The 25988-nt window shown below is 35.8% G+C and overlaps 1 protein-coding gene across 1 annotated transcript in view; it reads right to left on the bottom strand.

Moving 5' to 3' along the window:
- Positions 1 to 25988, bottom strand: part of USH2A (usherin) — a 710400-nt gene that overhangs the window by 161239 nt on the left and 523173 nt on the right. The window contains exons 48-50 of the mRNA XM_021698433.1: positions 25290 to 25458; positions 10800 to 11021; positions 728 to 951 (exon numbers count right to left, since the gene is read on the bottom strand). Coding sequence (XP_021554108.1) covers positions 728 to 951; positions 10800 to 11021; positions 25290 to 25458 — 615 coding nt within the window. The remainder of the gene's footprint in view (positions 1 to 727; positions 952 to 10799; positions 11022 to 25289; positions 25459 to 25988) is intronic.

The following is a 25988-nucleotide window of genomic DNA, read 5'->3' as shown; positions in this document are numbered from 1 at the left end:
CTGTATAGTTGTGTCAGTCGGCAAGAGCCCTTCCATTGTCTATGACCCAAACATCCAACTGCAGCCATCTCCTAATGGCAGATTGCTACGGAACAGAGTAGGGTATCTGGTTTTTCAATGTCCACAATCCGTTCCTTAAAATGGTAGGTTTCTGGAGTCCTGGGTCAAGTTTAACGCTAACAAAACATGACATGTCTGTCCGTGAAGCATCTCAACATCCAAACAAATGGTACACTCAGAGGCCTGTTCACTTTCATGGCTGGCAGGCATTTGCTGATCTTCTGCTGTCTCAAGGAATAGGATATAAGCACAAGTGAATTTGCTGGACCTAAAGTCGCTATCAAAGGAAAGTGTTGGATTATGGTTAGGGGCCCAGAGGGAAGAAGACAGGATTGATCTCCTTTTCCATCCCCAGCACCCATGGACATAAAATGGCATGACACAGAGGTCCCAGCTGGCTCTTTCAGCACAGAGACTTTCAGTCCTGCACTGATCTGAAGTGCTGGGTAAAGCTTCCTGAGAACAGCTAATCATTATTAATTCCTTTAGAATTCATTGCAATAACATCAATCACAGCGAACTCATTTGGTATTAATATGGATGTAATGTGAAAATGAATAATGCACACAGGAGTTTTTATATTCCTATTTTAGAAAAATAGTTATGAACAATGTATTTCTCTTTCCATTGTCAAATCAGCACCTCTGAGAGGTTTTCTATCAATTACCTTCATCATCATTCCAGTTGAAATCTTGTCAGAGCAAACATATTTCAAAGGATTATATCCAACTCCATTACAGCATTTCTGGCTCTTTGGAATAAGTTCAGTCTCGCAGCATTTTATTGGCACTTGGTCATTCTTTTTAACATGTGCTTTAGACTCTCCACTGGAAGCTGAACAGCATATGGTATCTGACATATTCACATAATCCTGCCCACAACAGAACATCCCTGCAACAATAAAATGTTATATATGAATATGAAATAAAAAAAAAAAAGGGAAGAAAACGGAGACTGCTATAAAGTCTGGTATAAAAATGTCAGACTCAGGCAGTTGCTGAAATGGTATAATACCTAAGGTAGCGTTTCCCTACCAAGGTGATTTAAACGTGCAGTGAGGGGTCCTTCTTACCAAGAGCACTAGACACTAATTAGGTAAAGAACACACAAGAAGAAGTGTTTCAAAATCATTCAGCGGGGCCAGACTTCTCCCAAGCTCCATTAAAAAAAAGCCCTGATTTCCGTCACGAGAATTACCTGCCCATTTTGTGATGATAACATCGTGTTGCAGAAAAAGGGATGAAGTACAGGGGATGAGAGGAAAGCTCTAGAAATTCGCAAGGGACAAAAGGTCACTGAGGCACTCTGGGATGAAAGCCTAGACAGAGTGGAGAGGTAGGACCATCCTGTCACTGGAGATGCTGTGGTAGGGGTCTTGTAAGCTTTTGCCTGGCTTTAGGGTGCACATTTTGCTTCTTGTGAATCCAGCAGCAATGGTAACCATTCTTTCCTCAGGAGATAGATTTGTTCAAACCAGCTGAGCTTGCTCACTGATCAGGTGGACAATTTGGCCACTATATTTTGAGCAGCACTGTGTTCTAGACCCATCCCTGGACATGGATAAGAGGTTGGAGGCAGAAAGACCCTGTAAGGGGGAGCATTGATCACCACTTGTTGAGGAAAGACATGTATGCCTTTCACACCAAAGAACCTCCTTTCTTGCACCAAATTCAGTTTAACTGCCTGTGTTCACATCATTTAGATCTTGCCATAGAAGAGATACAGCAGAAATTTAGACATAAAAGCCTGAATAAATAAACAATACTCTAGAGTCAGATTAAGCCAGAAATTAAGGTACCTACACCCCATGTCACAATGCTATTATATCAGAATTTATACCCAGTGATAAAGTAGCACAGTGTGATGAATGATTTATTTTAATTAGAATTTTGTTTATTTATTATTAGTCCTGAGTGATAACATAAAGAACCTCAACTTCAAAGTGCCCTGGGGTCCTGAATTGTTTGTTCTGGTCCTGTACAAACACCCACATTATGAAAGACACTCCTAATAATAGACCAGCGAGCTTTAAGTGCTTTTTATTAAAAAAAAAATTATTGAAAGTAGACACTGGCTTGGTACATACCTTAAGAAAGATGTTTAGTCACACAAGACTTCAAAAACTCTTTAACTGATCTTTCCAATTTAAAAAATATCTCCCAATATTTTAAGATGATTTACATTGATCATAATGGACCTTTTGCATGCCATCTAAATGTAGTAACTGTTCAAAGTAATTGGTTTAAAAGTGAACTGTTTTCTTTGGTGTTTTATTAATAATTTTCGTTGTTTTAACATTTTCAGGAAAAATTTTTTTTCACATAAATACACACAGCAGAGCTATCATTGTAATCTGAGTTTTGATTATGATAAAATGGTAAAAATGATGTATTGTACACACACATGCACACACACAATAAAAAGAAAAATCTTCAAGTTTTGCATTGTTTGGACATTTTTTTTTCCGCTGCTTTCTGATCAGACATTTAAATACAACCTTGGGTTTTTTACTGTCATTTTTTTTCTCTAGCAGTTTTCTTAAAATAATTCATATTTCCATTTTAAAGAGCAATCTGAAAACTGAAAACTGGCCCTTTAGGGAGCAGAATATATTCTCCCCTTCTACTCCCAAGTTACTTGATGGTTTCACCATGTTTTAAGTATAAAATCAAAATGCAGACATTGACCTAATTCAAAACTCCTAATCAGTCATCTGATCGCTCTGAGGGACTTTTGACAGGTCAACTAAAATTTTGATAATGAACTGTTTTTACACTAGGGAAAAAAAAAAGACTGCTTTCTTTCACAAAGAGCTTCATCTTTGTTTCACTGAATTAAAATTTTCAGCCAAGATTCCACTCTCATAACAAGAAGTGACTCCCTTTCTAGTTTCTTTGGTAAACCATTACTTCTTTAATTATTATCAACCTTGTTCCAGTGTGATAAATTGCTAATTACTTAATACCCTAATCAGCGTTCATTCTTTGCACAGATAAACTGTGACAGTGCCATTAATTTAAATAGTAATTTCACTTAATGGCCAGAACGGCACACCAGATTTTTATGCAGCATTTTCTGAAGACTGCATCCATCACTGCAATATTCTGACATAAAGATGTCTGACGTGCACTAACTCACTTAGGGAGAGCAGATGTTGCAGAGCAGAGTTTGGTAGTAATTCCCATAGTGCATCACTTCAGCATGAATGAGCTGCAAATTCAGAGACAGACAATCTTCTGAAACTGCATTGCAATAACTTTTGACCCCTGCCTAATTTATCACATTTGGCACTTGACTTTTGAACTTTGACATGTAGAATGCACAATTTTAAATATGCCAAAAGAAAAACAAAACAGGTTGTGTATTGTTGATGGCTCGATATATTCTTCCAGAGGCTGTTCCTTAAATCTGTACAAAGGTGAAGATTCTCCTTGGACAGATGTTACTAAAGTGGTACAGTACACATAGAGCTATTAGATATTTATTTCTGATATCAAACTGCAATATATTTTATCTTCCCAAACAGCATATATATATCCAACAGATAGCTTCCATTTCATTGGATACAATTGAGAAAACAGTGAAGGAAAGAATCTTTTACTCACAATGCTATGAATAGTTTCAATATGTTACTAACACTCATTTAATGGCCAGGGCTGACAAGGAAAGCATGTATAAACATATAGTTCTGATGAATTTCTAAATTGTTAATTCTGTAAAACAGGGGCTCCATTTTTCTAGAAAAAAAAAGACCAAGACTTCTGAATCATGCTTTTGAGATAAATACAGTAAGGTAGTAAAGAACAAAGTCTAGAACATGACAAATTAATGTGCAACTCTGGGACTGATCATGGGGACCACATTTTAAGCCAAGGGACTATATTTTAGGCCTATAAGAATGAAAAAAAGTTTTGTGATTAGTCATTCTTAGGACAGACATAAAATTGGTGGCAGAATATGAAAGAAAAGAAATGCATGCTTGTCTCCACCAGTAGATGGCCTCATGGCTACCACCACAAAACTGACAAAGAAAGGGTAGAGCAAAAATGCTCCCCAAATCGTTGAGATGCGTTTTTTTCTACGTTACACCTTTCAAAAATTCATTATGTCATATGGAAATCTTCCTAGAAAATATTCTTTAGTACAGCTCTTTCACAATGGATTTCTGTGCTATATTTCCCTCTTTGCAAAGTTTCCAGATCCCATCTTCTATGACAAATAGGGGTAGTCATTTGTTCTGCTGAAGTCCTACTCCAGGACATGGAAACTCAGTATTCTATTACAAAGCAGTTTCAACCCAGAGTTTCCTATCCGAGGCTGCATGGACAACATTTATAATAGAGATCAGGCAATATGTTCCAAAGGTATGTCATGATCAGTTTCTCACAGCTAACAGAAAATCCTGGTCTCTTTGAGTGATAGGGAGACTTTAATGTTCATCTCTTAATACTAAAAGATATAATCAAGTCCAATCCAAGATTGATGGCATAAATGATAAAACCACACAAGCAAACACTAAGAATAAAAAGAGTAATAAAGAGGTTTAAAATACATCCAAAGAAAATGGTTAAGAATACATATCCACTGCAATGATGAGCATGACTTTCATCCCAAGATACCTGTATAACACTCCTACACAACTCATCTGCCCAGAGAGAGCAGTAAAAACATAAACGCTACCACAGCACTTCTGTTCCAACAGCATCTGTTAATTCACTCCATTTATAAAATACATATTGACAAAGACAACTGAACTGGGACCAGGGAGATTTGATTTGGTGTGAGAAAGTCAATTCAATGTGATTTTGTTAAAGGGCTCCTGCAGGCAAATAAAAGAGTTTAAGTAATAAAGTACATAAAGAGATATTTTACGAGCCAGCCCCGTCTTATGGCAGGCACACAATGCCAGGCAGTGAGAGAGGCCAGGCTTAGGAACAATATTATGAGATCCAAACCCTCGTGTAGCAGGTATGGTGTTGCTAGGTTGAGGAGAAAAAGGGCCATATGGATATTCTGGAAGGTCACCGAGGTCACAGTCATTAGGGGTGACAGGAGGGAGTGCAAGCAGAGTGAAGAAAAAGACAGGTGGAATGTGTCTATTTACACTGAAACCTGCAGGAAGGTCAAGAGAATAAAAAGAGATTCTTTTCCTTTTTAAAAGTATCATTCCTTCCGTCCACCATGATTATCAGCCCTGGCAGAATTGCAAAATGTCGTGAGAAACTCTAGAGTGAACCTTGATTCACAGGAGCTGAGTAATGTTGCAATTTGCTTAAATATTTGACAAGCGTGGAAAATCACAGTGAAGTCATTAAGAAGTTATTCTGAAGTTGGGGCCCACGGAGGGACGTCAGGGGTGTATGAAATTGCAGGCAGATTTCTGTGTAGTATTTGCAGTGAGGCTTTGTAACTTTCAAAAGATTCTTAAGAGAGTGTATGGCCCCCGAAAGATTAGGAACCATTGTCCCAGGGGTAGTTACCGCTACTTCATTTCTTAAAACAAGTATGTTTTATTTTTTGGCAATAGTGTTCTGACTTATCTTTCCTTCTCCTTCACATTCATTTGCCACCAATCTAATTTATTGCCTTAAATCACAGTTCTTACCATCACATTGACCCTTCCTTGATTTGGTCCTGAGACCCTTCCTTGATTACTGAATAATGTTCAGATCATTTTGCCTACTCAGACATATCTCCCTCTGTTTCCTTGCACACGGTGGATCCCTCCAATAAACCCAACTGTTCACTACTACTTGGACATGCTTCACAGATTGCCAATTTCACACTTTAGCTCAAGCTATGCCCTTTAGCTGAAATGTCCTTCTTCCATCTACACATCTCAAAATCTTACTCATTATTTGAGGTTCCAATCTAATGGTTTAGCTTTTTCCATCACTTTGACTGGAGTGATCTCTCAGTTCTTATGCATATACTTTGTTCATCCCTCTCTTATGGACTGTGTTTAACCTTATAGGTACTTTCCTCCTTGATTAGATTATAAGTTCTTAAGGATAAAAATGGAATCAGCCCTTTTTATAATCACAAAGCACCAAGAATACTGTATTGAGCATAGTCACTACATAATACATTTTTATCAAATGAAGGAATATGGCAATTGACTAAAAAAAGGAACAAATGAACAGATGCTAAAATGAGACATTTTTGCTGTTATGTTAAAACTCTGACTCATTATGGTATGGAGGGGGCAATGCTTTTGCATCTCCCAGACCTGGCATCCATTGTTCTGTCTTTAAGGGACATATTTTTAGCAACTCATCTAGAAGAGGAGATACTCAACTGGTTAATCATAGCACAGGGTAACTAACTAAGTGCCATGATTTTCTAGTACACATGATAACCATGCATTAAAGCAGTGATGCGTGAAGTTTGGTCTCAGGACCCCTTTACACTTTTACAAATAATTGAGGACTCCAAATAGCTTTTGTTTATGTGGGTTATATCTGTTGATAAATACTGGGTTAGAGCCTAAAACAAATTTTTTTGAAATATGTACTTATTAATTCATTTAAAATAATAATAAATATATAACATGTTAACATAAATATTTATGAAAAATAAATGCATTTTCCAAACTGAGAAAAGTGAGTGAGAAGAATGACACTGTTTTGCATTTTTGCAAGCCTCTCTAATGTCTGGCTTACTAGAAGGAATTAACTTCTCATACCTGCTTCTTCATTCAACTGTTGCAATATCACATGCCACATAACCTCTGAAAAACTCCACTGTATACTCGTGAGAGAATGAGATTGAAAAAGGCATATAATAGGTTAGTATTAATATAAAAGCCATTTTGATCTTACAGACCACCAGCAAATGTCTTTCTGCAAAGAGTCAGACACTTAGAAGTCCCAGATTATTCTTTATAAGTCACTGTCTCAGGGCTCAGCACTCCTATGTAGTACCCTGTCTTCTAACTTTGGCATACATTAGGTGTGCAGTCAGAGGGCAGATTTGATAATGCTTCTTTTTTTTTCCAGTCTTCCAGAAAATGTTTACAACTTGATAGTTTATTATACTGGCCCTGCTGAGCAGACCTGACAAACATTGATATGGCTTGGGTTGGAGAGTATCCAATGCTTGTCCAACTATCAGAATGATCAAAGAAGTTAAGAGCATGGACTTTGTCGCCATTTCGATGGAATTAGAAACCTTTCTTAGCCACAGTGGCAAGATTCACAGGCAAATCTCACAGCCTCCCTTGCATTTAGTTCTAGTCAGTGAAATGTTAATTAAAATATTTGCTATTCCTAGACCTGGCAAATAAAAAACTCACACACACGTTATTCCATGCTCTTTTCCCCTTCTGGCTGCAGAAATGGGTACAACTCCCAGGTGACCGTAGAATCTGGCAGTTCAACAGGTAGCTCATAACTAGGAAAGAGAGCGGACCTACAGAAGGTTCGTATCTCAGTGCTATTATATAAGAAAAAGTGAACCCCAATTGTATTTGAACCTTTACAAATTGGGGGTTCATTTATAATAAATAGCAATTAATGTTACCTGAAGTAATGCAGCCTTTTGCTAGCTATGTGAGCTGGGGGCAGTTTCTCACTTTTGTGAGAAATGCTTCTGTTTCCTCATCTTGAAAATGGAGAGAAGACTAGTACTTACCTCATAGAGTTGTTGTGAGGTTTAAGTGTATTTTAAATGTGTTGATGTATATGAAGCACATAGAACTCTGCTTCGCGAGTAGTGAACATAAAATGTTGTTTACTTTTTGTCATAGTTGTATCTTGTGACCATCGTGTATATCTTTTAGTCAATAAGCAGTGTCTAGGAGACACTTGACCAGGCTGGATTCCTTGACTGGACTTCAGTTATCTTTAGGACATTAACTTCTTAAGCCTACAATTCATGGGGAAATTTTCTGAAAGGACTATGTGTCTACACTGAACTCTTGTGTATCATATGATTTAATGCATCATTCATCTTCAAAGATCTTGGCAAGTTAGTTTTTGTTTTTGTTTCTTGGTTTTACCTGGCAAAGTCAACTTTCTTGCTACCTTATACTGAAGATCCAGGTGTCCTGTGCCATGTATTGGAGGTAATCCTTAAATTTTGGGGGTCAATTGAAGTGTCCTAACTGAAACCTAATTCTGTTGCATATAGGACAACTATCCATCATCACTATTTTCTGGACTGTTGATACAGATCAACAAAATGACATGGGACTATCAAACAGCCTGACAATATATATATTAAAATCTTCCTCTAAATATGTCCCACTGGGTTGGATTAAAAAAAGAACGCATAGATCGATATAGTGTGGATCCAGATGGGTGATTTATAACTTCATAGAATAGTAAATGCCTTGGAAACACACTTGATGATTGTCCAAAGATAAAATGAAAAACTAGAAATCAGGTATTTTTTGGCTCAAAGAAGGAGAAAAATCTTTCCCATACTGGGAGTACTGAAATTTAGTTGTGAATAATATAATTAAGCATTTTTACTTATTTAAGGGCTATTAAAATACTGAGAGTTTAGTATTCTTGTTAAGGCGCAAGAGTCAGGTACCCCAAGGATTGATACTTTTAAAATTGTTTTGATTGATTAGTTTTGTTCTTGAAGCGTTCTTAGCAATTTTCATCAGAACTTTACATAAAAGAGAATTTGTACAAAAATATGGTATTTAACAATAACACTACAATAATTTAAATTACAATTACTGATATTACGGGTAACACTGACGGTTTTTTAAAAAAAGAAGAAATTATAGAAAAACAATAGGGAATTCATAGTTCATCTGCATCAAGATGCAGATGATGTCCTGAAATCATGCTCAGAGAAGGGCTGGAGTTCTAACACTTGCTAGTTGCACAAGCAGATTTATCCTGAAGCTGATGAGCTGGAGTTTCAGGGCCCTTTGCATACATGAGCCCCTTCCAAGGCAGGCACGGTTACATATTTTTATAAAATTAGCAAATGTATAATATTTAACTCTGTTAATTTGCTATGGCCTCTGTCTCTTGCCCCTTTAACTTGGCTTCTGTCTTATGTGTCCTTGTATTGATTAAAACAGAAGAGTGACCATATACATTTTTTAAATCTAACTAAGGGGAAGTTGATTTGGGAAAATATTTAGTTTGGGTTCAGTAGCTATGTTTATATGACTTCTGTCACTTCTATAAAAAAAGTCATTAAGGCTTGAATAGGCCATTTTAACTGCAGTTTGGAGAGATAAGGATATGAGAAATTACAGACTCCTAATTTGGATGCATGTAAAGGGAAGCTTTAAAGAAAGAGAAAGATCAGACAGAAAAATTAATGGAATATGAAACAAAAGCTGTAAAACTGAGCAACAGAATCAACTGAAATATTCTGACATCTAGAAGAGAATTATAACAAAATAAATTTTAGATTATAACAAAGGTAGTAAACTATTAAAAGAAAATGATGGATCTAGGATTGAAGCATAGATTACTACAAATTATGAAGAGAGGTAGCTCATAAATATATAGGAAAAATTTATACTTTTGCTGATGTGTAGATGTGTAGTGACATCATGATAACAAACAACTCAAATTCAATCATATAATAAGGATATCCATGAAACTCTGGTTAATGATGTTGTCAATTCAACAAATATTTAAGACAAGTCACTGCAAATCACCTTAAGACAAGAAAACTTAAAATGCCCTTAAACCTTAGAAAGATCCTTGGTAGGTATTTCTCCAAAATTGACACTAATCCTAAACATTTACATAATATTACAATAATAAATTTTGAAGCTTAAAGCTACTTTTTAAAACTTGAAATAATTAAAAATGTTTTGATTAATCATGTGACAGGAAAGAATGAATTATCTTTCTAGAGATAAATGGTACAAAGCCATTGTCCCATGAAGATGTGATCAAGGATATAAGTTAAACATGTCAGGGGGAGAAAAGACGGATATCAGAAGTTATAGAATCCAAACATGCTATTTTTATGTTAGTGGGATTTGCTAAGTTTCCTTTTTTTTTGATTTGTAATTTTTATAATTTATTTTCCCCTTCTAAGTAAATATTATTTTTATGTTCTGTCTTATCTTAATCATTTTATTTTCTTTCCTTAAAGAAGGTCCCCCAAATTGTGTAACTTTCAGGCACTCCAAAATTTGCATCTGACTACAATGTGATCTTGGACACTGTTTAATCTCTGTGGCTCAGTTTCCTCATTTTTAAAATGTAGACAATAATAGAACCTACCTAGTAAGACAATTATAAAGATTAACTGAAAAAAAAGACTAACTGAGGTAATAATGTATAAGACATTGGGCATCGTACTTGGTTGATAGTAAGTACTCTATCAATGATAATGACTGCTCTTAAAATTAGTATTAATTTAATAGCTATAAAAGAATAATGGAGCAAAAGAATTGACATAATGTCATCAATAATAATTTTGTGTACTGTTAGCATCTGCTAGGAAATTTGCTAGGAAATATTCTCTTGATCCAGAACCACGGCATTCATGTGTGTTTTGTTTTTGTTTACGGTGGATATGACCCTTTTCAAGAGGAAAGAGTTTTGATCCATTTTAATGAAATGCATCACATGAACATAAAAAATGTGAAATTACATTTTTATTTGTGATATAATATGTACTTAAATTTTGCATTAGATATAATTAACATGAGCTTTAATTCCTTATTTGCTTTATATCTAGGGCAAGTTTTTCAACCTCCCTGTTTCTCATATTCTCCACCTACTGAAAAGTAGACAAGGGCTCCTTACCTGGAAGGCGACTGTATGCCATGCCCTCTTCTTCTCCACCACAGCATTCTAAATCTTTGCTCACAATCTGTCCACCACAGCACTGCTGTCCATGACCATCATGAAGCCTCCCAGCACAGCAAATCTGGTTTCCTGAGGTGGAATAAGGCATTCTGCCACAGCAGGAGTCACCGATGCCAGTGGAAACCCGATTGTGCTGTTCATCTGGACAACATACTTCACCTGTCAATTTAGGACAATAACAATCATTGCATGAGTTAAAAAAATATGCTTTGACTCACAATGAAATTTTATCACAATCATCTTGCAGATGCCAACTGGTTGACAGAATTACTAGAAAGAATGCTGTCATTTTGGAGTTGCAAAATATCAATACAACATTAAACTTTTTGCATTAAAGATGTATAAACATATGTTTACTCACATACATATGTGGTAACTTAGAGGTAATGCTATGTTACCTATTTCCTCTCTCACCCCTAAGAAATGAGCACATTAGGTCTGGTAACATGATTAAGTAACATTACAAACAAGTTTGCCTACAATTCTTTTTATTTAGTTTTTTTTTTTTTTTTTTTGGAAAGTGGTGTGGATTCAGAAATTGACATAAAACTTGCATTGCCTAGATTATATTTTTTAACCAAATTATAGTCATTTAAGTAAACAAAGTACTTTCAGTGTGAAGGTCAATTAAAAGAGAGGTAAAAATAGTATATTCAAGTCAGCACATTAGTACTTTGCTGGGCTGTGGAAGACACTGAATTTCACTAATGTAGTTGCACCGACACTCCCCCTTTGCATGATGCTCTGGGAAACTTGAAACAAGAATAAGATAGTCTTTTGCCTGGTGCTCTGGTATCAAAGAGTTTAAATTTTATAAATATCAATAAGCAGCATTTTAGGGGGGTATGAAGATGGTCTATAAGACAGGACAATTCTAAAGGACAAAAAAAATTAAATTTCATCTTTTAAGGATACCTTGGAAAGGACTACTAACAACTTTGTGTATCTAAAATTAAAACTGTACTTCTCCTCTCTAGCTCATGACCCAACTCTCAGTTGACCTCCTTTCTGAACCCTTGGATCCTGACTCTCTCCTCCCTCTTGCTTTACTCTTCTTTTTCCTGCATCTTCAACAGACCCTCTTCTCTTCACTTCCCCCTTTAAAATATATCTTTCTTCCAGGACAATATTCCTTCATTTTATCTTATAAGGTCTGTGAGTATATTGACCAGCCTCTGGCAGGTCTTATAGTTCTAAACCATGGTCCAGGTAAGATTTATATAACCTAGTTAATGACTTGCCAAACCTTCATAAGAAAAGGAAGGCTCAGGTTCACTAAAAAATTTAGGATTGCCTTAGGAATTTTTAGTCCTGGACTTCCTGATCTCTATCAATTTGTTTATCTATGTGTGAGGTCGAGCTATGCCAAAACCTCGTTAGTAAAAGCACAATGAATTACCTACCAAAATGATATTAAAAATATGGGGCAATATTTATCTATAGATAGATACGTAAAGAATATGAAAAAATAAGACAAGAACTCTTAGCAGGTATCCTTGAAGTCTTTCTTGCCCATATTCATTGGTCAAAAATCCATCCTAGTAGATGAAATGTACAAATTACTAGAAACACACAACCTAAAAGACTGAATCATGAAAAAATAGAAATTTTGAATAGACCTATAACTATTAACAAGATTGAATCACTTATTAGAAACCTCCCAATGAAGAAAAACTCTGGACAAGATGCCTTCACTGGTGAGTTTTACCAAACATTTAAAGAACTGGTATTAATCCTTCTCAAACTCTTCTAAAAAACTGAGATACTTCCTAACAAAATTTATGAGGCCAGCTTTGCCCTGATACCAAAACCAGACAAGACACTTTAAGAAACAACAAAACAAAAACTACAGACCGATATCCCTTATGCAAATTGATGTAAAAATCCTCAACAAAACGCTAGCAAACTGAATTCAAGAGCACATTTATAAATGATTATACAACATAACCAAGTGGGATTTATTCCGGGAAAGCATGCAAAGATGATTCAACATATGAAAGTGAGTGTGATATACCATATTAACAGAATGAACAAAGAAAAACATGTGATTACCTCAAATGATGTAGAAAAAACACTTGACAAAATTCAACACCATTCCATTATAAAAACATTCAATAAACTAGGAATAGAAGGAAATTACCACAACACAATAAAGGGCATGTATGAAAAACCCACAGCTAACATTATAATCAATAGTGAAAGCTTTTCCCTAAGATCAGGAAGACAAGGCTGTCAGCTTTTGCCATTTCTATTCAACATAATATTGGAATTTAAAATCAGAGAATTAGATAAGAAAAAGAAATGAAGAACATCCCAACTGAAAAGGAAGAAGTAAAATTATCTCTGTTCACGGGAATGTAATCTTATATGTAGAAAACCCTAAAGATCCCACAAAAAAACCCTGTTAAAACTAATAAAAGCATTTAGCAAAGTTGCAGAATACAAAACCAACATGTAAAAATTAGTTGTGTTTCTATACCCTAAGCATGAACAGTCTGAAGAGAAAATTTTTTAAAAAAGCAATCCCATTTACAATAGTTTAAAAAATACTTAAGAATAAGCTTAACCAAGAAGGAAGAAGATTTAAACAGTTTTGATGAAAGAAATTAAAGAAGACACAAATAAATTGGACATCCCGTGTTCATGGATCAGAAGATGATATTGTAAAAATGTCAATACTACCCAAAGTGATCTACAATTCAATGCAATCTCTATCAAAATCCCAACAATATTTTTTGCATAAATAGAAAATCTTTCCCCAAGCTGCAATGGAATCTCAAGGGACCCCCAAAACAATCTTGAAAAATTGTTGAACAAAGGTGGAGGTCTCACACTTCCTAATTTCAAACTTTACTTCAAAGATACAATCAGTATTACAAAGATACAATTAATAATCAAAACAGTGTGGTCCTGGTACAAAGACAGACATACAGACCAATGGAATAGAATAGAGAGCCCAGAAATGAAACTTTACAAAAATGACCAAGTGATTTTCAACAAGGGTGTCGAGACCATTCAATGATAAAAGGACCATCTTTTCAACAAATGGTGCTGGGAAAAGTAAATATCCACATGCAAAAGAATGAAGTTGAACCCTTACCTTATACCATATATAAAAATTAATTCAACATGGACCAAAGACCTAAATGTAAAAGCTAAAACTATAAAATTCTTAGAAGAAACATAAGGAGAAATCTTCATGACATTGGATTTGGCAATAATATATTGGTTATAACATCAAAAGTACAAGACAACAAAAGAAAAATAGATGTATTGCACCTCATCAAAATTTAAAAGTGTTATGCATTAGAAGACACTGTTGACTATATAAAAAGGCAAACCATGGGAGAAAATATTTGTAAATTGTATAACTGATAAGGGACTAATATCCAAAATTTCTAAAGGACTCCTACAACTCAACAATGAAAACATAAACAACCCATTAAAAAGTGGCTAAAAGACTCATATAGATATTTCTCCAAAGAAGATATACAGATGGCCACTAATCATATGGAAAGATGTTGAATATTGCTAATTATTAAGAAGATGCATATCAAAATCACTATGAGATACTACTTCATAGTCAGAAGAATGGCTATTATAAGTAAACCAACAGAAAAGAATATGTTAGGAAGGAATTAGAGAAACTGGGACTTTTGCACGTAATAAACTTGCACATCACTGTTGGGAATATAATATAGTGCAGCTCCTGTGAAAAACACTATGGCATTTCCTCAAAAAATTTCACATAGAATTTCCATATGATCCAGGAATTTCACTTCTGAATATAAAGCTAAAAAAAAATGCAAAGCAGGACTCAAACAGGTATTTGTACACCTATGTTCATAGCAGTATTATTAACAATAGTCATAAGGTGGAAACAATCCAAATATTCATCAGTAGATGAATGGACAAACAAAATGTGGTATATACATACTATGGAATGTTATTCAGTCTAAAAGATGAAAGAAATTCTGACACATGTTAGAACATAGATGAACTTTGAAAATATATTAAGTGAAAGAAACCAGTCACAAAATGATAAGTATTATATGATTCTACTTATATGAGGTACCTAGAGTAGTCAAATTCATAGAGACAGAAAATAGAATGGTGGTTGTCAGGGGCTAGGGGAAAGCGACAATAGGGAGTTAATGTTTAATGGCTACAGAGTTTCAGTTTGGGAAGATAAAAGTGTTCTGGAAATGGTGGTGGTGATGATTGCACAACCATGTGAATGTATTCAATGTTTCTGAACCATGCACCTAAAAATAGTTAAAATTATAAATTTTGTTCTGTATACTTTACCACAATAAAAAAAGTCCAGTTTCATAAACAGGGGCAACATAATCTCATGCCTAGTTTCAGAGACCCCTTAGCTACCACTAGGAATACTCTGTTCTCAATGTAAGTCAAGATTTCACAAATTTCTCAGAAATCAGAAGATAGGATAGTAGACTATGTCTTCTCTCTAAATTATAAGAACTTGCTGAGTACTTGGAAGATACTTCAGCTCAGAAAAAAAGAAAAAAATAGATCAAATTAATAGCTTTTCAGATTAAGCAATTAAATAAAGCCAAGAACAAGGACATATCTATGTCTAGTCTACACAAAGACAACTCATTATTGTAAGGAAAAGGGACATTGGAAGAACATTTGCTCTACTTTAGCTAGAAAGAATCAAAAAAGGAAAAGGACAAACGTTGACACAAGAACCTCTTTCTGTGAAAGTAGCTGCTCTGGTCAATCCATACCTGCATTTAACACACAAAAAAGAGAACTTTTCATGCAGTTGTAGAAATTGAAGTTTTCGTAACTAATTGATATTGAGGCTACATTATCTACCATAAATTCTATGTTTCTATCATCCCTTCCTAGGAATAACCAAACTGTCTCAGAGGTAGAGATTTCAAATACCTTTCAGTCTCTCCCTTTGTCTTTGTCTTCACTTTAATCAACACACTTTTCTGCTAACTTAGTATTTTTTCCACTCTGGTGCATTTGATGGGAGGAGATCCACTTTGTAAATGTGGATGCTAGTACTAAATGTGGATCCAAAGCCTCTTTCTGGAACTCCCAGCAGAATCCCCATCCTGTAATTTGATGATGGCACAGACTGACTATCTCATGCCTGATGATTTCATGATCTACATTTCAGACCTTGAATCTGTCTTCAAGAGCTACTGGGTCAAGGAGAGTTTAGATATGGGATTCATAGAGGAGGCTAAACCCTTAAAGGTCTTTCTAAATCTATGTCCTTCTTGAAACTCGCTAAAAATTCACTAAAAAAATGGTGGTTATTGAAGAAAATCAGGTCCATTGTATCCACATAACTCCAGAAAAGACTTGTTATTCCCTATAGTAACCCTTATAATATCTTATTCATTCCATCCAAAAAATAAATGACTTGTATACCACTTTGTCCAAGATTTAAGGGCCATTAACAAGATTGTGCTTCCTTACTTCCCATAGTTCCCAACCTAATACCATCCCCTCTCCAATCCCTAAGACAGCTGCTTAATTTAGAGTAATAGATCTATGCTCAGCAGTTTTTCATATATTCTTGCACTCAGACTCCCAGTATCTTTTTTTTTTATTCACTTGGGGTAGTTATGCCCCAAGAGTTTACAGAAATGCCACTTTAATTCTCATATTTATTTAACCACAGTGTCAGTGTGGTAAGCAGAAAATGACCTCCCAAAGATGTCCATGTACTAATCTCTGGAACCTGTGAATATATTATGTTACATGGCAAAAGGGGATTAAAATAGCAGATGGAATTGAATTTGATAATGCTATGTGAGAAAGGACTGACTGCCATTGCAAGGCTGGAAGATGGAAGTAGGCTCCTAGGCAAGGAATGTGGGCAGCCTTTGGAAGGTGGAAAAGGTAAGGATTCTTTCCTACAGAAGAGAAGGCAGCCTGGCTGACACACTGCTTCTGGCCCAGTGAGACCCATTTGGAACCTCTGACCGTGAGAAATGTCAGATAATAAAAACTGTGTTGTTTTAAGCCACCACACTTCTAATAATTTGTTACAAGAGCCCTAGGAAACTAATATACTGAAGATACTTGATTTCCGCTTTAAAACTCCACTCCTACACAATGTGTGGATGATCTTCCGTTATGTTCCTGAGAAAGCTTGACAAATTGATTCTCTGTATTTGTTGACAGTGGTAGCACAGAAATGACACAGTTTCCAAGCATCTGTGTTTTCAGAACAAAACACAATTCGTAGGGTCTAGATTTGAAACTGTGATGTCATGCAAAATAGAAAGTCTATTTCTCTTTAATGGTTGGAAGCTATTTGTGACTTCCCCAGTCAATTGCTGAAAGGCGGATTAGATAAAGGATTGCTTGGTCTTTTAGAATCAACAAGAATCAATGAGGATCCCTGAGCTCATAGGATCTCAATGTCCATTAGACATTTGATTCCTAGTTTTTATGAACTGGCTGCCCTTTAATAGAATCTGATGAAAGTGGACACACCTGAGTCTTTGCTCTAGAATAATTCATAAGAGACTATCTTCTGTCACCTATAGGATGTCTCAACTTCATGTATTCTTATGCTCCCCAATTACTATAAACCTTTGCTTCTACTGGCACATGAAAGCTTTGGGGGTTCTAATTCCAGAGCTCAGTGAAATCAGACACATTAGTTTCCCACTAATATTACTTAGTTTAAGTAACTTAATGAAGGTCAAACAACTAATAAGTGAAAGAAATGAGATGTGAAGCCATCATTTTTATCTACTAGTTACTCAACATCAAACCAGCAAACCAGCAAAACCCTATACAGAATTTTGGTTTTTTATTAGAATATGATCATATACATTACTACCTGAAATAAGGAGTATAGTCTCTAACTGGGACACTTTTTTTCTATTATTATTATGTTACGTTAATCACCATACATTACATCATTAGTTTTTGATGTAGTGTTCCATGATTCATTGTTTGCGTATAACACCCAGTGCTCCATGCAGAACGTGCCCTCTTTAATACCCATCACCAGGCTAACCCATCCCCCACTCCCCTCCCCTCTAGAACCCTCAGTTTGTTTCTCAGAGTTCATAGTCTCTCATGGTTCGTCTCCCCCTCCGATTTCCCCCCTGCATTTTTCCCTTCATGCAATCTTTTTTTTTTAAACATATAATGTATTATTTGTTTCAGAGGTACAGATCTGTGATTCAACAGTCTTGCACAATTCACAGTGCTCACCATAGCACATATCCTCCCCAATGTCTATCACCCAGCTGCCCCATCTCTCCCACCCCCCACCACTCCAAAAACCCTCAGTTTGTTTCCTGAGATTAAGAATTCCTCATATCAGTGAGGTCATATGATACATGTCTTTCTCTGATTGACTTATTTCGCTCAGCATAATACCCTCCAGTTCCATCCACGTCGTTGCAAATGGCAAGATTTCATTCCTTTTGATGGCTGCATGATATTCCACTGTATATATATACCACATCTTCTTTATCCATTCATCTGTTGATGGACATCTTGGCTCTTTCCACAGTTTGGCTATTGTGGATATTGCTGCTATAAACATCGGGGTACATGTACCCCTTCGGACCCCTACATTTGTATCTTTGGGGTAAATACCCAGTAGTGCAATTGCTGGATCATATGGTAGCTCTATTTTCAACTTTTTGAGGAACCTCTATACTGTTTTCCAGAGTGGCTGCACCTGCTTGCATTCCCACCAACAGTGTAGGAGGGTTCCTCTTTCTCCGCAACCCCACCAACATCTGTCATTTCCTGACTTGTTAATTTTAGCCATTCTGACTGGTGTGAGGTGGTATCTCACTGAGGTTTTGATTTGGATTTCCCTGATGCCGAGCGATGTTGAGCACTTTTTCATGTGTCTGTTGGCCATTTGGATGTCTTCTTTGGAAAAATGTCTGTTCATGTCTTTTGCCCATTTCTTGATTGGATCATTTGTTCTTTGGGAGTTGAGTTTAGTAAGTTCTTTATAGATTTTGGATACTAGCCCTTTATCTGATATGTCATTTGCAAATATCTTCTCCCATTCTGTCAGTTGTCTTTTGGTTTTGTTGACTGTTTCTTTTGCCATGCAAAAGCTTTTTATCTTGATGAGGTCCCAATAGTTCATTATTGCCCTTGCTTCCCTTGCCTTTGGTGATGTTTCTAGGAAGAAGTTGCTGCGGCTGAGGTCGAAGAGGTTGCCGCCTGTGTTTTCCTTTAGGATTTTGATGGACTCCTGTCTCACATTGAGGTCTTTCAACCATTTGGAGTCTATTTTTGTGTGTGGTGTAAGGAAATGGTCCAGTTTCATTCTTCTGCATGTGGCTGTCCAATTTTCCCAACACCATTTGTTGAAGAGACTGTCTTTTTGCCATTGGACATTCTTTCCTGCTTTGTCAAAGATGAGTTGACCATAGAGTTGAGGGTCCATTTCTGGGCTCTCTTTTCTGTTCCATTGATCTATGTGTCTGTTTTTGTGCCAGTACCATACTGTCTTGATGATGACAGCTTTGTAATAGAGCTGGAAGTCCGGAATTGTGATGCCGCCAGCTTTGCTTTTCTTTTTCAACATTCCTCTGGCTATGCGGGGTCTTTTCTGGTTCCATACAAATTTTAGGATTATTTGTTCCATTTCTTTGAAAAAAGTGGATGGTATTTTGATGGGGATTGCATTGAATGTGTAGATTGCTCTGGGTAGCATTGACATCTTCACAATATTTTTTCTTCCAATCCATGAGCATGGAACGTTTTTCCATTTCTTTGTGTCTTCCTCAGTTTCTTTCATGAGTATTTTATAGTTTTCTGAGTACAGATCTTTTGCCAATTTGGTTAGACTTATTCCTAGGTATCTTATGGTTTTGGGTGCAATTGTAAATGGGATTGACTCCTTAATTTCTCTTTCTTCTGTCTTGTTGTTGGTGTATAGGAATGCCACTGATTTCTGTGCATTGATTTTATGAATTTTACTGAATTTACTGAATTCCTGTATGAGTTCTAGCAGTTTTGGGGTGGAGTCTTTTGGGTTTTCCACATAAAGTATCATATCATCTGCAAAGAGTGAGAGTTTGACTTCTTCTTTGCCGACTTGGATGCCTTTGATTTCTTTTTGTTGTCTGATGGCTGTGGCTAGGACTTCTAATACTATGTTGAGTAGCAGTGGTGATAGTGGACATCCCTGCCGTGTTCCTGACCTTAGGGGGGAAGCTCTCAGTTCTTCCCCATTGAGAATGATATTCACTGTAGGTTTTTCATAGATGGCTTTTATGATATTGAGGTATGTACCCTCTATCCCTATACTCTGAAGAGTTTTGATCAAGAAAGGATGCTGTACTTTGTCAAATGCTTTTTCTGCTTCTATTGAGAGGATCATATGGTTCTTGTTCTTTCTTTTATTAATGTATTGTATCACCTTGATTGATTTGCGGATGTTGAACCAAACTTGCAGCTAACTGGGACACTTTTGCTAGCTTTTTTTTTAATAGGAATTTTCAGTGTAATTTTAATGGTGATAAATTTTCTTTCTTTCTGCTCTACCAATATACCAGAAAAGCATATTAAGTTACATGTATGAAGTCATCACATTATTATATAACATAGTATCTCTAATGGTTCAATCTAATTTTTAATTGTGCAAATTTCAGTCTCCACTAAGGGAGTGACTTCATCTTGTTCCTAAGTCTTACTTTTCCTATTTATAGAATAGAAATAGAATTCTAAGGTATATGAGTTTAAATTTTTTTTATTTAAAAAAATATTCATTTAAAATTGACCTTTTTTTGGGGATGCATAATTCTATGAATTTTAACGTAAAAATACAATTTGGATACAAATGAGTTTCATCACCCCCCAAAATTCCATACTATTCTTTCACAGTAACGCTCTCCTCCCACCCATCACCCTTGGCAACCACCGATTTGTTCCCCATCCCCACAGCTTGTCCTTTCCCATATGTCATATAAATGGAATCTCCCAGGATGTAACTTTTTGAGACTGGCTTCTTTCTTTCTTTTTTTTTTTTAAAGATTTTATTTATTTATTTGACAGAGAGAGAGAGCACAAGCAGGAGGAGCAGCAGAGGAAGTGGGAGAAGCAGGCTCTCCGCTGAGCAGGGAGCCTGATGTGGGACTCCATCCCAGGCTCCTTGGATCATGACCTGAGCTGAAGGCAGACACTTAAATGAGGGAGACACCCAGGAGCACTTTTCTTTTTTCTTTCCTTTTTTTTTTTTTAAAGATTTTACTTATTTATTTGTCAGAGAGAGAGATCGAGAGAGAGTGAAAGGATCCTATAGCATGGTATGTATAAGCAGAAGAAAATCCTAAATTTTTCATCATGATTCTACTAGAAGCCAATGAAGGAGGGATGAGCTTACTGTGAACATTAAAGTTATTGTACTTGTTACATTCCTCTGGGTAAAAGGATTTTCAAACTTGGTCTCAAATGTGGTTGCCATATTTTTTAAATCTCCACAGCCAGAGAGCAGTGTATCTTCTTCCCAAACTTTCTTTAACATAACATACCACATGGTAGAGGGACAGCACCAGTTAATTAAATATCATTTAGGACAACAGTGGTTTAGAAGAAACATAGTGTCCACATCTATGTATATATATATTGTGGAAAACCAACATTTTTTTTTAAAAGCCAGTTTTGAGGATAACAAATATTAATTGGTTTAGATATTTTCTTATTCAGTCACTAACAGAAGAAAAGGCTTTATAAAAAGAGATTTGGATTATATCAATGAGAAACAAAACTGAGTTTTTTCCCTCAAAAAAGGTCTATTAGACATAAGATACAAGGATCAGTCACCTTCTCATTAACCTCTCAAAATGAATCTATTTCACGACAGGCTTGAAAATGTTTTCTCTCTAAAAGCTACCATGCAGTCTTCACAGTTAATTGTTATTCTTATCAAAGAATGACCCACATTAACATTTAGCTTGAGGTCATTAGCATATTTATAAAAAAGGGGGAGTGGAATAAGCATTCTTTCCTCTGCCACTCTTTGTTGTAGGGTGCTATAAAGGAAAGTTGTGAGAAAAATATGAAGTAAATATTATTAACCAATACTTCAGATTTATCTATAAATATCAAAATGCCTATACCCATCTTAGCCTTGAACTGACAGAGTACTGATTGAATTTTAATTGCATTTAGATACAAGATGGGTTTGGGGTCACTATGCTTTCTTCCTTGATGTAAACAGTGTTAAAGTAGTTAACAAAGACCATTGGCTGAAGATAGAGGTCACAATATAATCTCTTCATTTAGGTACATTGAGATTAATCGCAGCAAACACTCTCTTTGATTATCCCGTGAGATTGCATTTTTTTTCCTTGACACCATGGTAGGCATTCTAATACTGTGAAAAATGAACTACTTAAAAAGAATCCAAATATGGACCATGCTCAACAGTTTGGAAGTTATTAAAATGTTTGAGGTTTGAGTGAGCATGTGTCATATGCAGATCATGAAGGTTTGAAAATTCTTGTTTCAAAAATTACTTATTAAAAAGTTTTGTATAATGTCAATAAATGACTTTTGGACTTCCATGGCTTATTTTATTTTTAGGAAAAAAGAGTTAAATTTTATTTGGATTTTTTTCTTCTTCTTTCTTTTTTTTTTAAGAAAGAGAGAGGGAGAGAGCACAAGGGCAGGGAGGGGCTAAGGAAGAGGGAGGGAGTCTTAAGCAGACTCTGGTGCTGAGCATGGAGCCCAACACAGGGCCTGATCCCACAACCCTGAGACTGTGACCTGAGCCAAAACCAAGAGTCAGACACTCAACTCACTGAGCCACCCAGGCACCTTGGAATTTTCTTTTTTTTTAAGTAGATTGTTTTCTTAGTTTGAAATCTGACACTTTGTGTTAGGATTGAGAAAGGTGAAAGACAAATCTAAGAGTTAATAGTCATGATGAACACAACCAATTATTTTTCATCAATGTTAAGGGACAGAGAATATTTTCTCAGAGTTTAAAAGTTCACTGCAAATCATAACATCAGAAATTTTAATGTGACTTTGGAATAAAGCCACTATTATTTAGTTCTGTGTTAGAATTAGAGAAAAGCCTGGTATGGTCCATTGGTCTGGACAACAAGAAAGAAGAAAACAACAGAACATGCCCATCTCATCTATTTAATTATATTTTTCAGGGCAACTTTTTGCAGGGGAAAGAAGATAGGAAATGTAGTAGAAAACTCCCAAAGTATAAACTATTTTGAGAGAGTTAAGCATTTGGCAGAATTTGATTAGTTCCTAACATGATGATTTCCAGATAAAGAAGTTAACTCTTTTCTACAAAATCCTTATTTCCTTGTGTTTTCTTACTTGGGAAATCTAGCTGATTAAGAGTTACTAAATTATAAAAGTATCTGTATGTCAATGGCTTTTCCAGGATATTTACCAGTAACTGCCAGTGGTGGTAATGAAGATGTTTAGAAGTCTGAAATAGTCACTGAAAAACTATGTTAACACATATTAACATATTTTGGTTATATAAGAGTAAATATTTGCCTTTCTCTTCTTTTTCCCCTATTGTTTTGTTTCTTAGATTCCACATATGAGTGAAATCATATGGTATTTCTCCATTCACATACCTTGGATAAATGTATTTATGCCAAACACAAGGTACACTGAACAATAACCTGAATTAACTGGATGTCTGGCATAAATTTATGGTATTTGTCTCTCTCTGACTGACTTATTTTGCTTAGCATAATACCCTTTAGCTCTATCCATGGTGTTGCAAGATTTCATTCTTTTTGATGGCTAAGTAATATTCTATACATCCTTATCTATTCATCAGTCAATGGACATTTGGGCTCTTCCCATAATATGGCTATTGTTGATAATGCTGCTATAAACATCAGGGTACACAGATTCTTAACTATAAAGAACAGACTGAGGGTTGCTGGAGGGGAGGTGGGTGGGGGGAATGGGTTAAATGGGTGATGGGTATTAAGGAGGGCGCTTGTGATGAGCACCAGGTATTATATGTAAGTGATGAATCACTATATTCTACACCAGAAACTAATATTACACTGCATGTTAACTAACTGGAATTTAAATAAAAACTTGGAAAAATAATAAATAACAGATTAAAAAAAAAGAGTAAGTAGTGTTGAGCATGGATTTTGGAAAGAAACGCTGAGATGTGCCCTTCAGCTCTTCCACTCCCACCTATCTGAATCTGGCTTTGTTACTGATCCTTTCTGAATTTGTTTCCTTATTTATAAACTTTAGATAAAATACCAGTCTCCTACAGTTGTGAAAAGTACCCAAGGTATCATATGTGAAACCTTTAAATACAGAGTGTGCCAGAGACTTTGTGTTTTATAAATACCAACTGTTATTATCTTTATTCTCAATTATATTGTTTTGTGTAGTTGAAATTTGGACAGTGCTTATTCAGTCAGCTAATACAAGAAAAAAAAAAGGTTAAGGAGGGAAAAATCCCTGTTTGTATTCTTTACGGCAACCCTCTTTCTGCCCTACCTAGCCTGACATGGACTAGTCTCTGATAAATGGAATTTATGTTTATAATCCATCCAGGGACAACGCATGCATAGTTCAGAATAGAAATGGAGGAAATGAAGAATGGCTTCATGGAGTGGAACACTTAGAAATTCACAGAATTTATGGTGAAAATATTTAGCCATGTGAATGAAATAAAGTCACAAAATAAAGGGAGTTCCCAGGTCTTGATATATTTCCTTATGTGGTAGATACTGTAAGTCCCTTGCATTCCCTCTCTTTTAGTACCTACCTAGTCTTGCTTAGATTTCAACAAAGCTAAAAGAAGAAATGACATTTAAAGCAGGCTATTGGTTATGTGTTAGTCATTAAATTTTTGCTGAGGAGGTGCTTAAAATAGTTGACAGGCATATCATGTGTCGGCTTTTTCAGGTTCCCAGATTACTGATGTAAGGGCCAAGGGCAGCTGCCCAAGATGGACCACAATGGCAAGAAGATTATTTTGAGCTAAAGGCAATTGAGACCGTGCAGACTGAAGAGAAACTTTTACTCTTCCCTTAACTACATAGAAGAATCCAAATTGGGGGTCTTCCCCAGATTAAGGGTCATTAGCAGAGATAAATTTCATCTGAGTGACCCATCTGTATGGCAGGGCAAACATCTTATTACCAAATATCTGCTTTTCTTCTTATCGCTCTATGAAGTACATTCCTTTCCTTTGATGTCCCAGGTCCCTCCCCCCTTCCCCTTAGTTCAGAATGACATATAGACTTCATTTGTCTGACTGCCTTTGGAATTTCCATATTTGTGTGGATTCCTTGTAGGCACAGTATTAAATTTGATTTTCTCCTGTTAATCTGTCACCTGTCAATTTGATTTTAGTCCAGCTAGAAGGACCTTAAAGAGGACAGGAATTCTTGCTCCCCAACACTGAGCACACCTGGAAATGATCCTCACCTGGTAGAATTCTAGTGTAATACCCAGAGCAGCAGTGATGATTTGGTTGAGCCTCTTGTATCCGGCCACCACAACAAACCACAGTTGAATTCAAAACGAATGGGATATACTTCTCTTCACAGCAGTGGTGCCCAGGCTGGGGGTCATAGAGAACTCCATTACAACAAACCTGAAGGTGGGAATTGAGGTTAAAGAAATATCAGTTTAATTAAAAGTAATATACCGTCATTATCTCATGTGATACAATTATATTCTAATAGGCCTTAACCTGAGACCAAATGTAGTCTATTATGGATAAAAATTCAAAAGTTTGAAAAATGCATTTTCCCAGCATCATTTAAATTCTATATACGCTATTTGATACAATGTAGCTTTTTTAGACTTCAATCATGCTTTGTGCTCTGTTATCACACTCTATAAATATGAATTCTCCTTTGAATGTCAGTGCTCCCAATATAAAGAAGACTTAGAATTGTAAACGAATAATTGCCTTCATATATACGTTTTTATTTTAATGATTGTTTAATTTGAAAATACATTTATGGAAAACTATCTCTCATTGAACTTTTTTTTTAATAAATAGCCTTTTCCTTATAATTTATATGATCACTTATTTACGAACCCAATCTTCAGACAAGGCAATCTCAACAAAGTCTAACATTTACATATATATGTGTGTGTGTGTGTGTGTGTGTGTGT

Source organism: Neomonachus schauinslandi, chromosome 6 (assembly GCF_002201575.2).
Source record: "Neomonachus schauinslandi chromosome 6, ASM220157v2, whole genome shotgun sequence".
Lineage (NCBI taxonomy): Eukaryota > Metazoa > Chordata > Mammalia > Carnivora > Phocidae > Neomonachus > Neomonachus schauinslandi.
The sequence above is the reverse complement of the archived record's forward strand: the minus strand, read 5'-3'. Positions and strand labels throughout refer to the sequence as shown.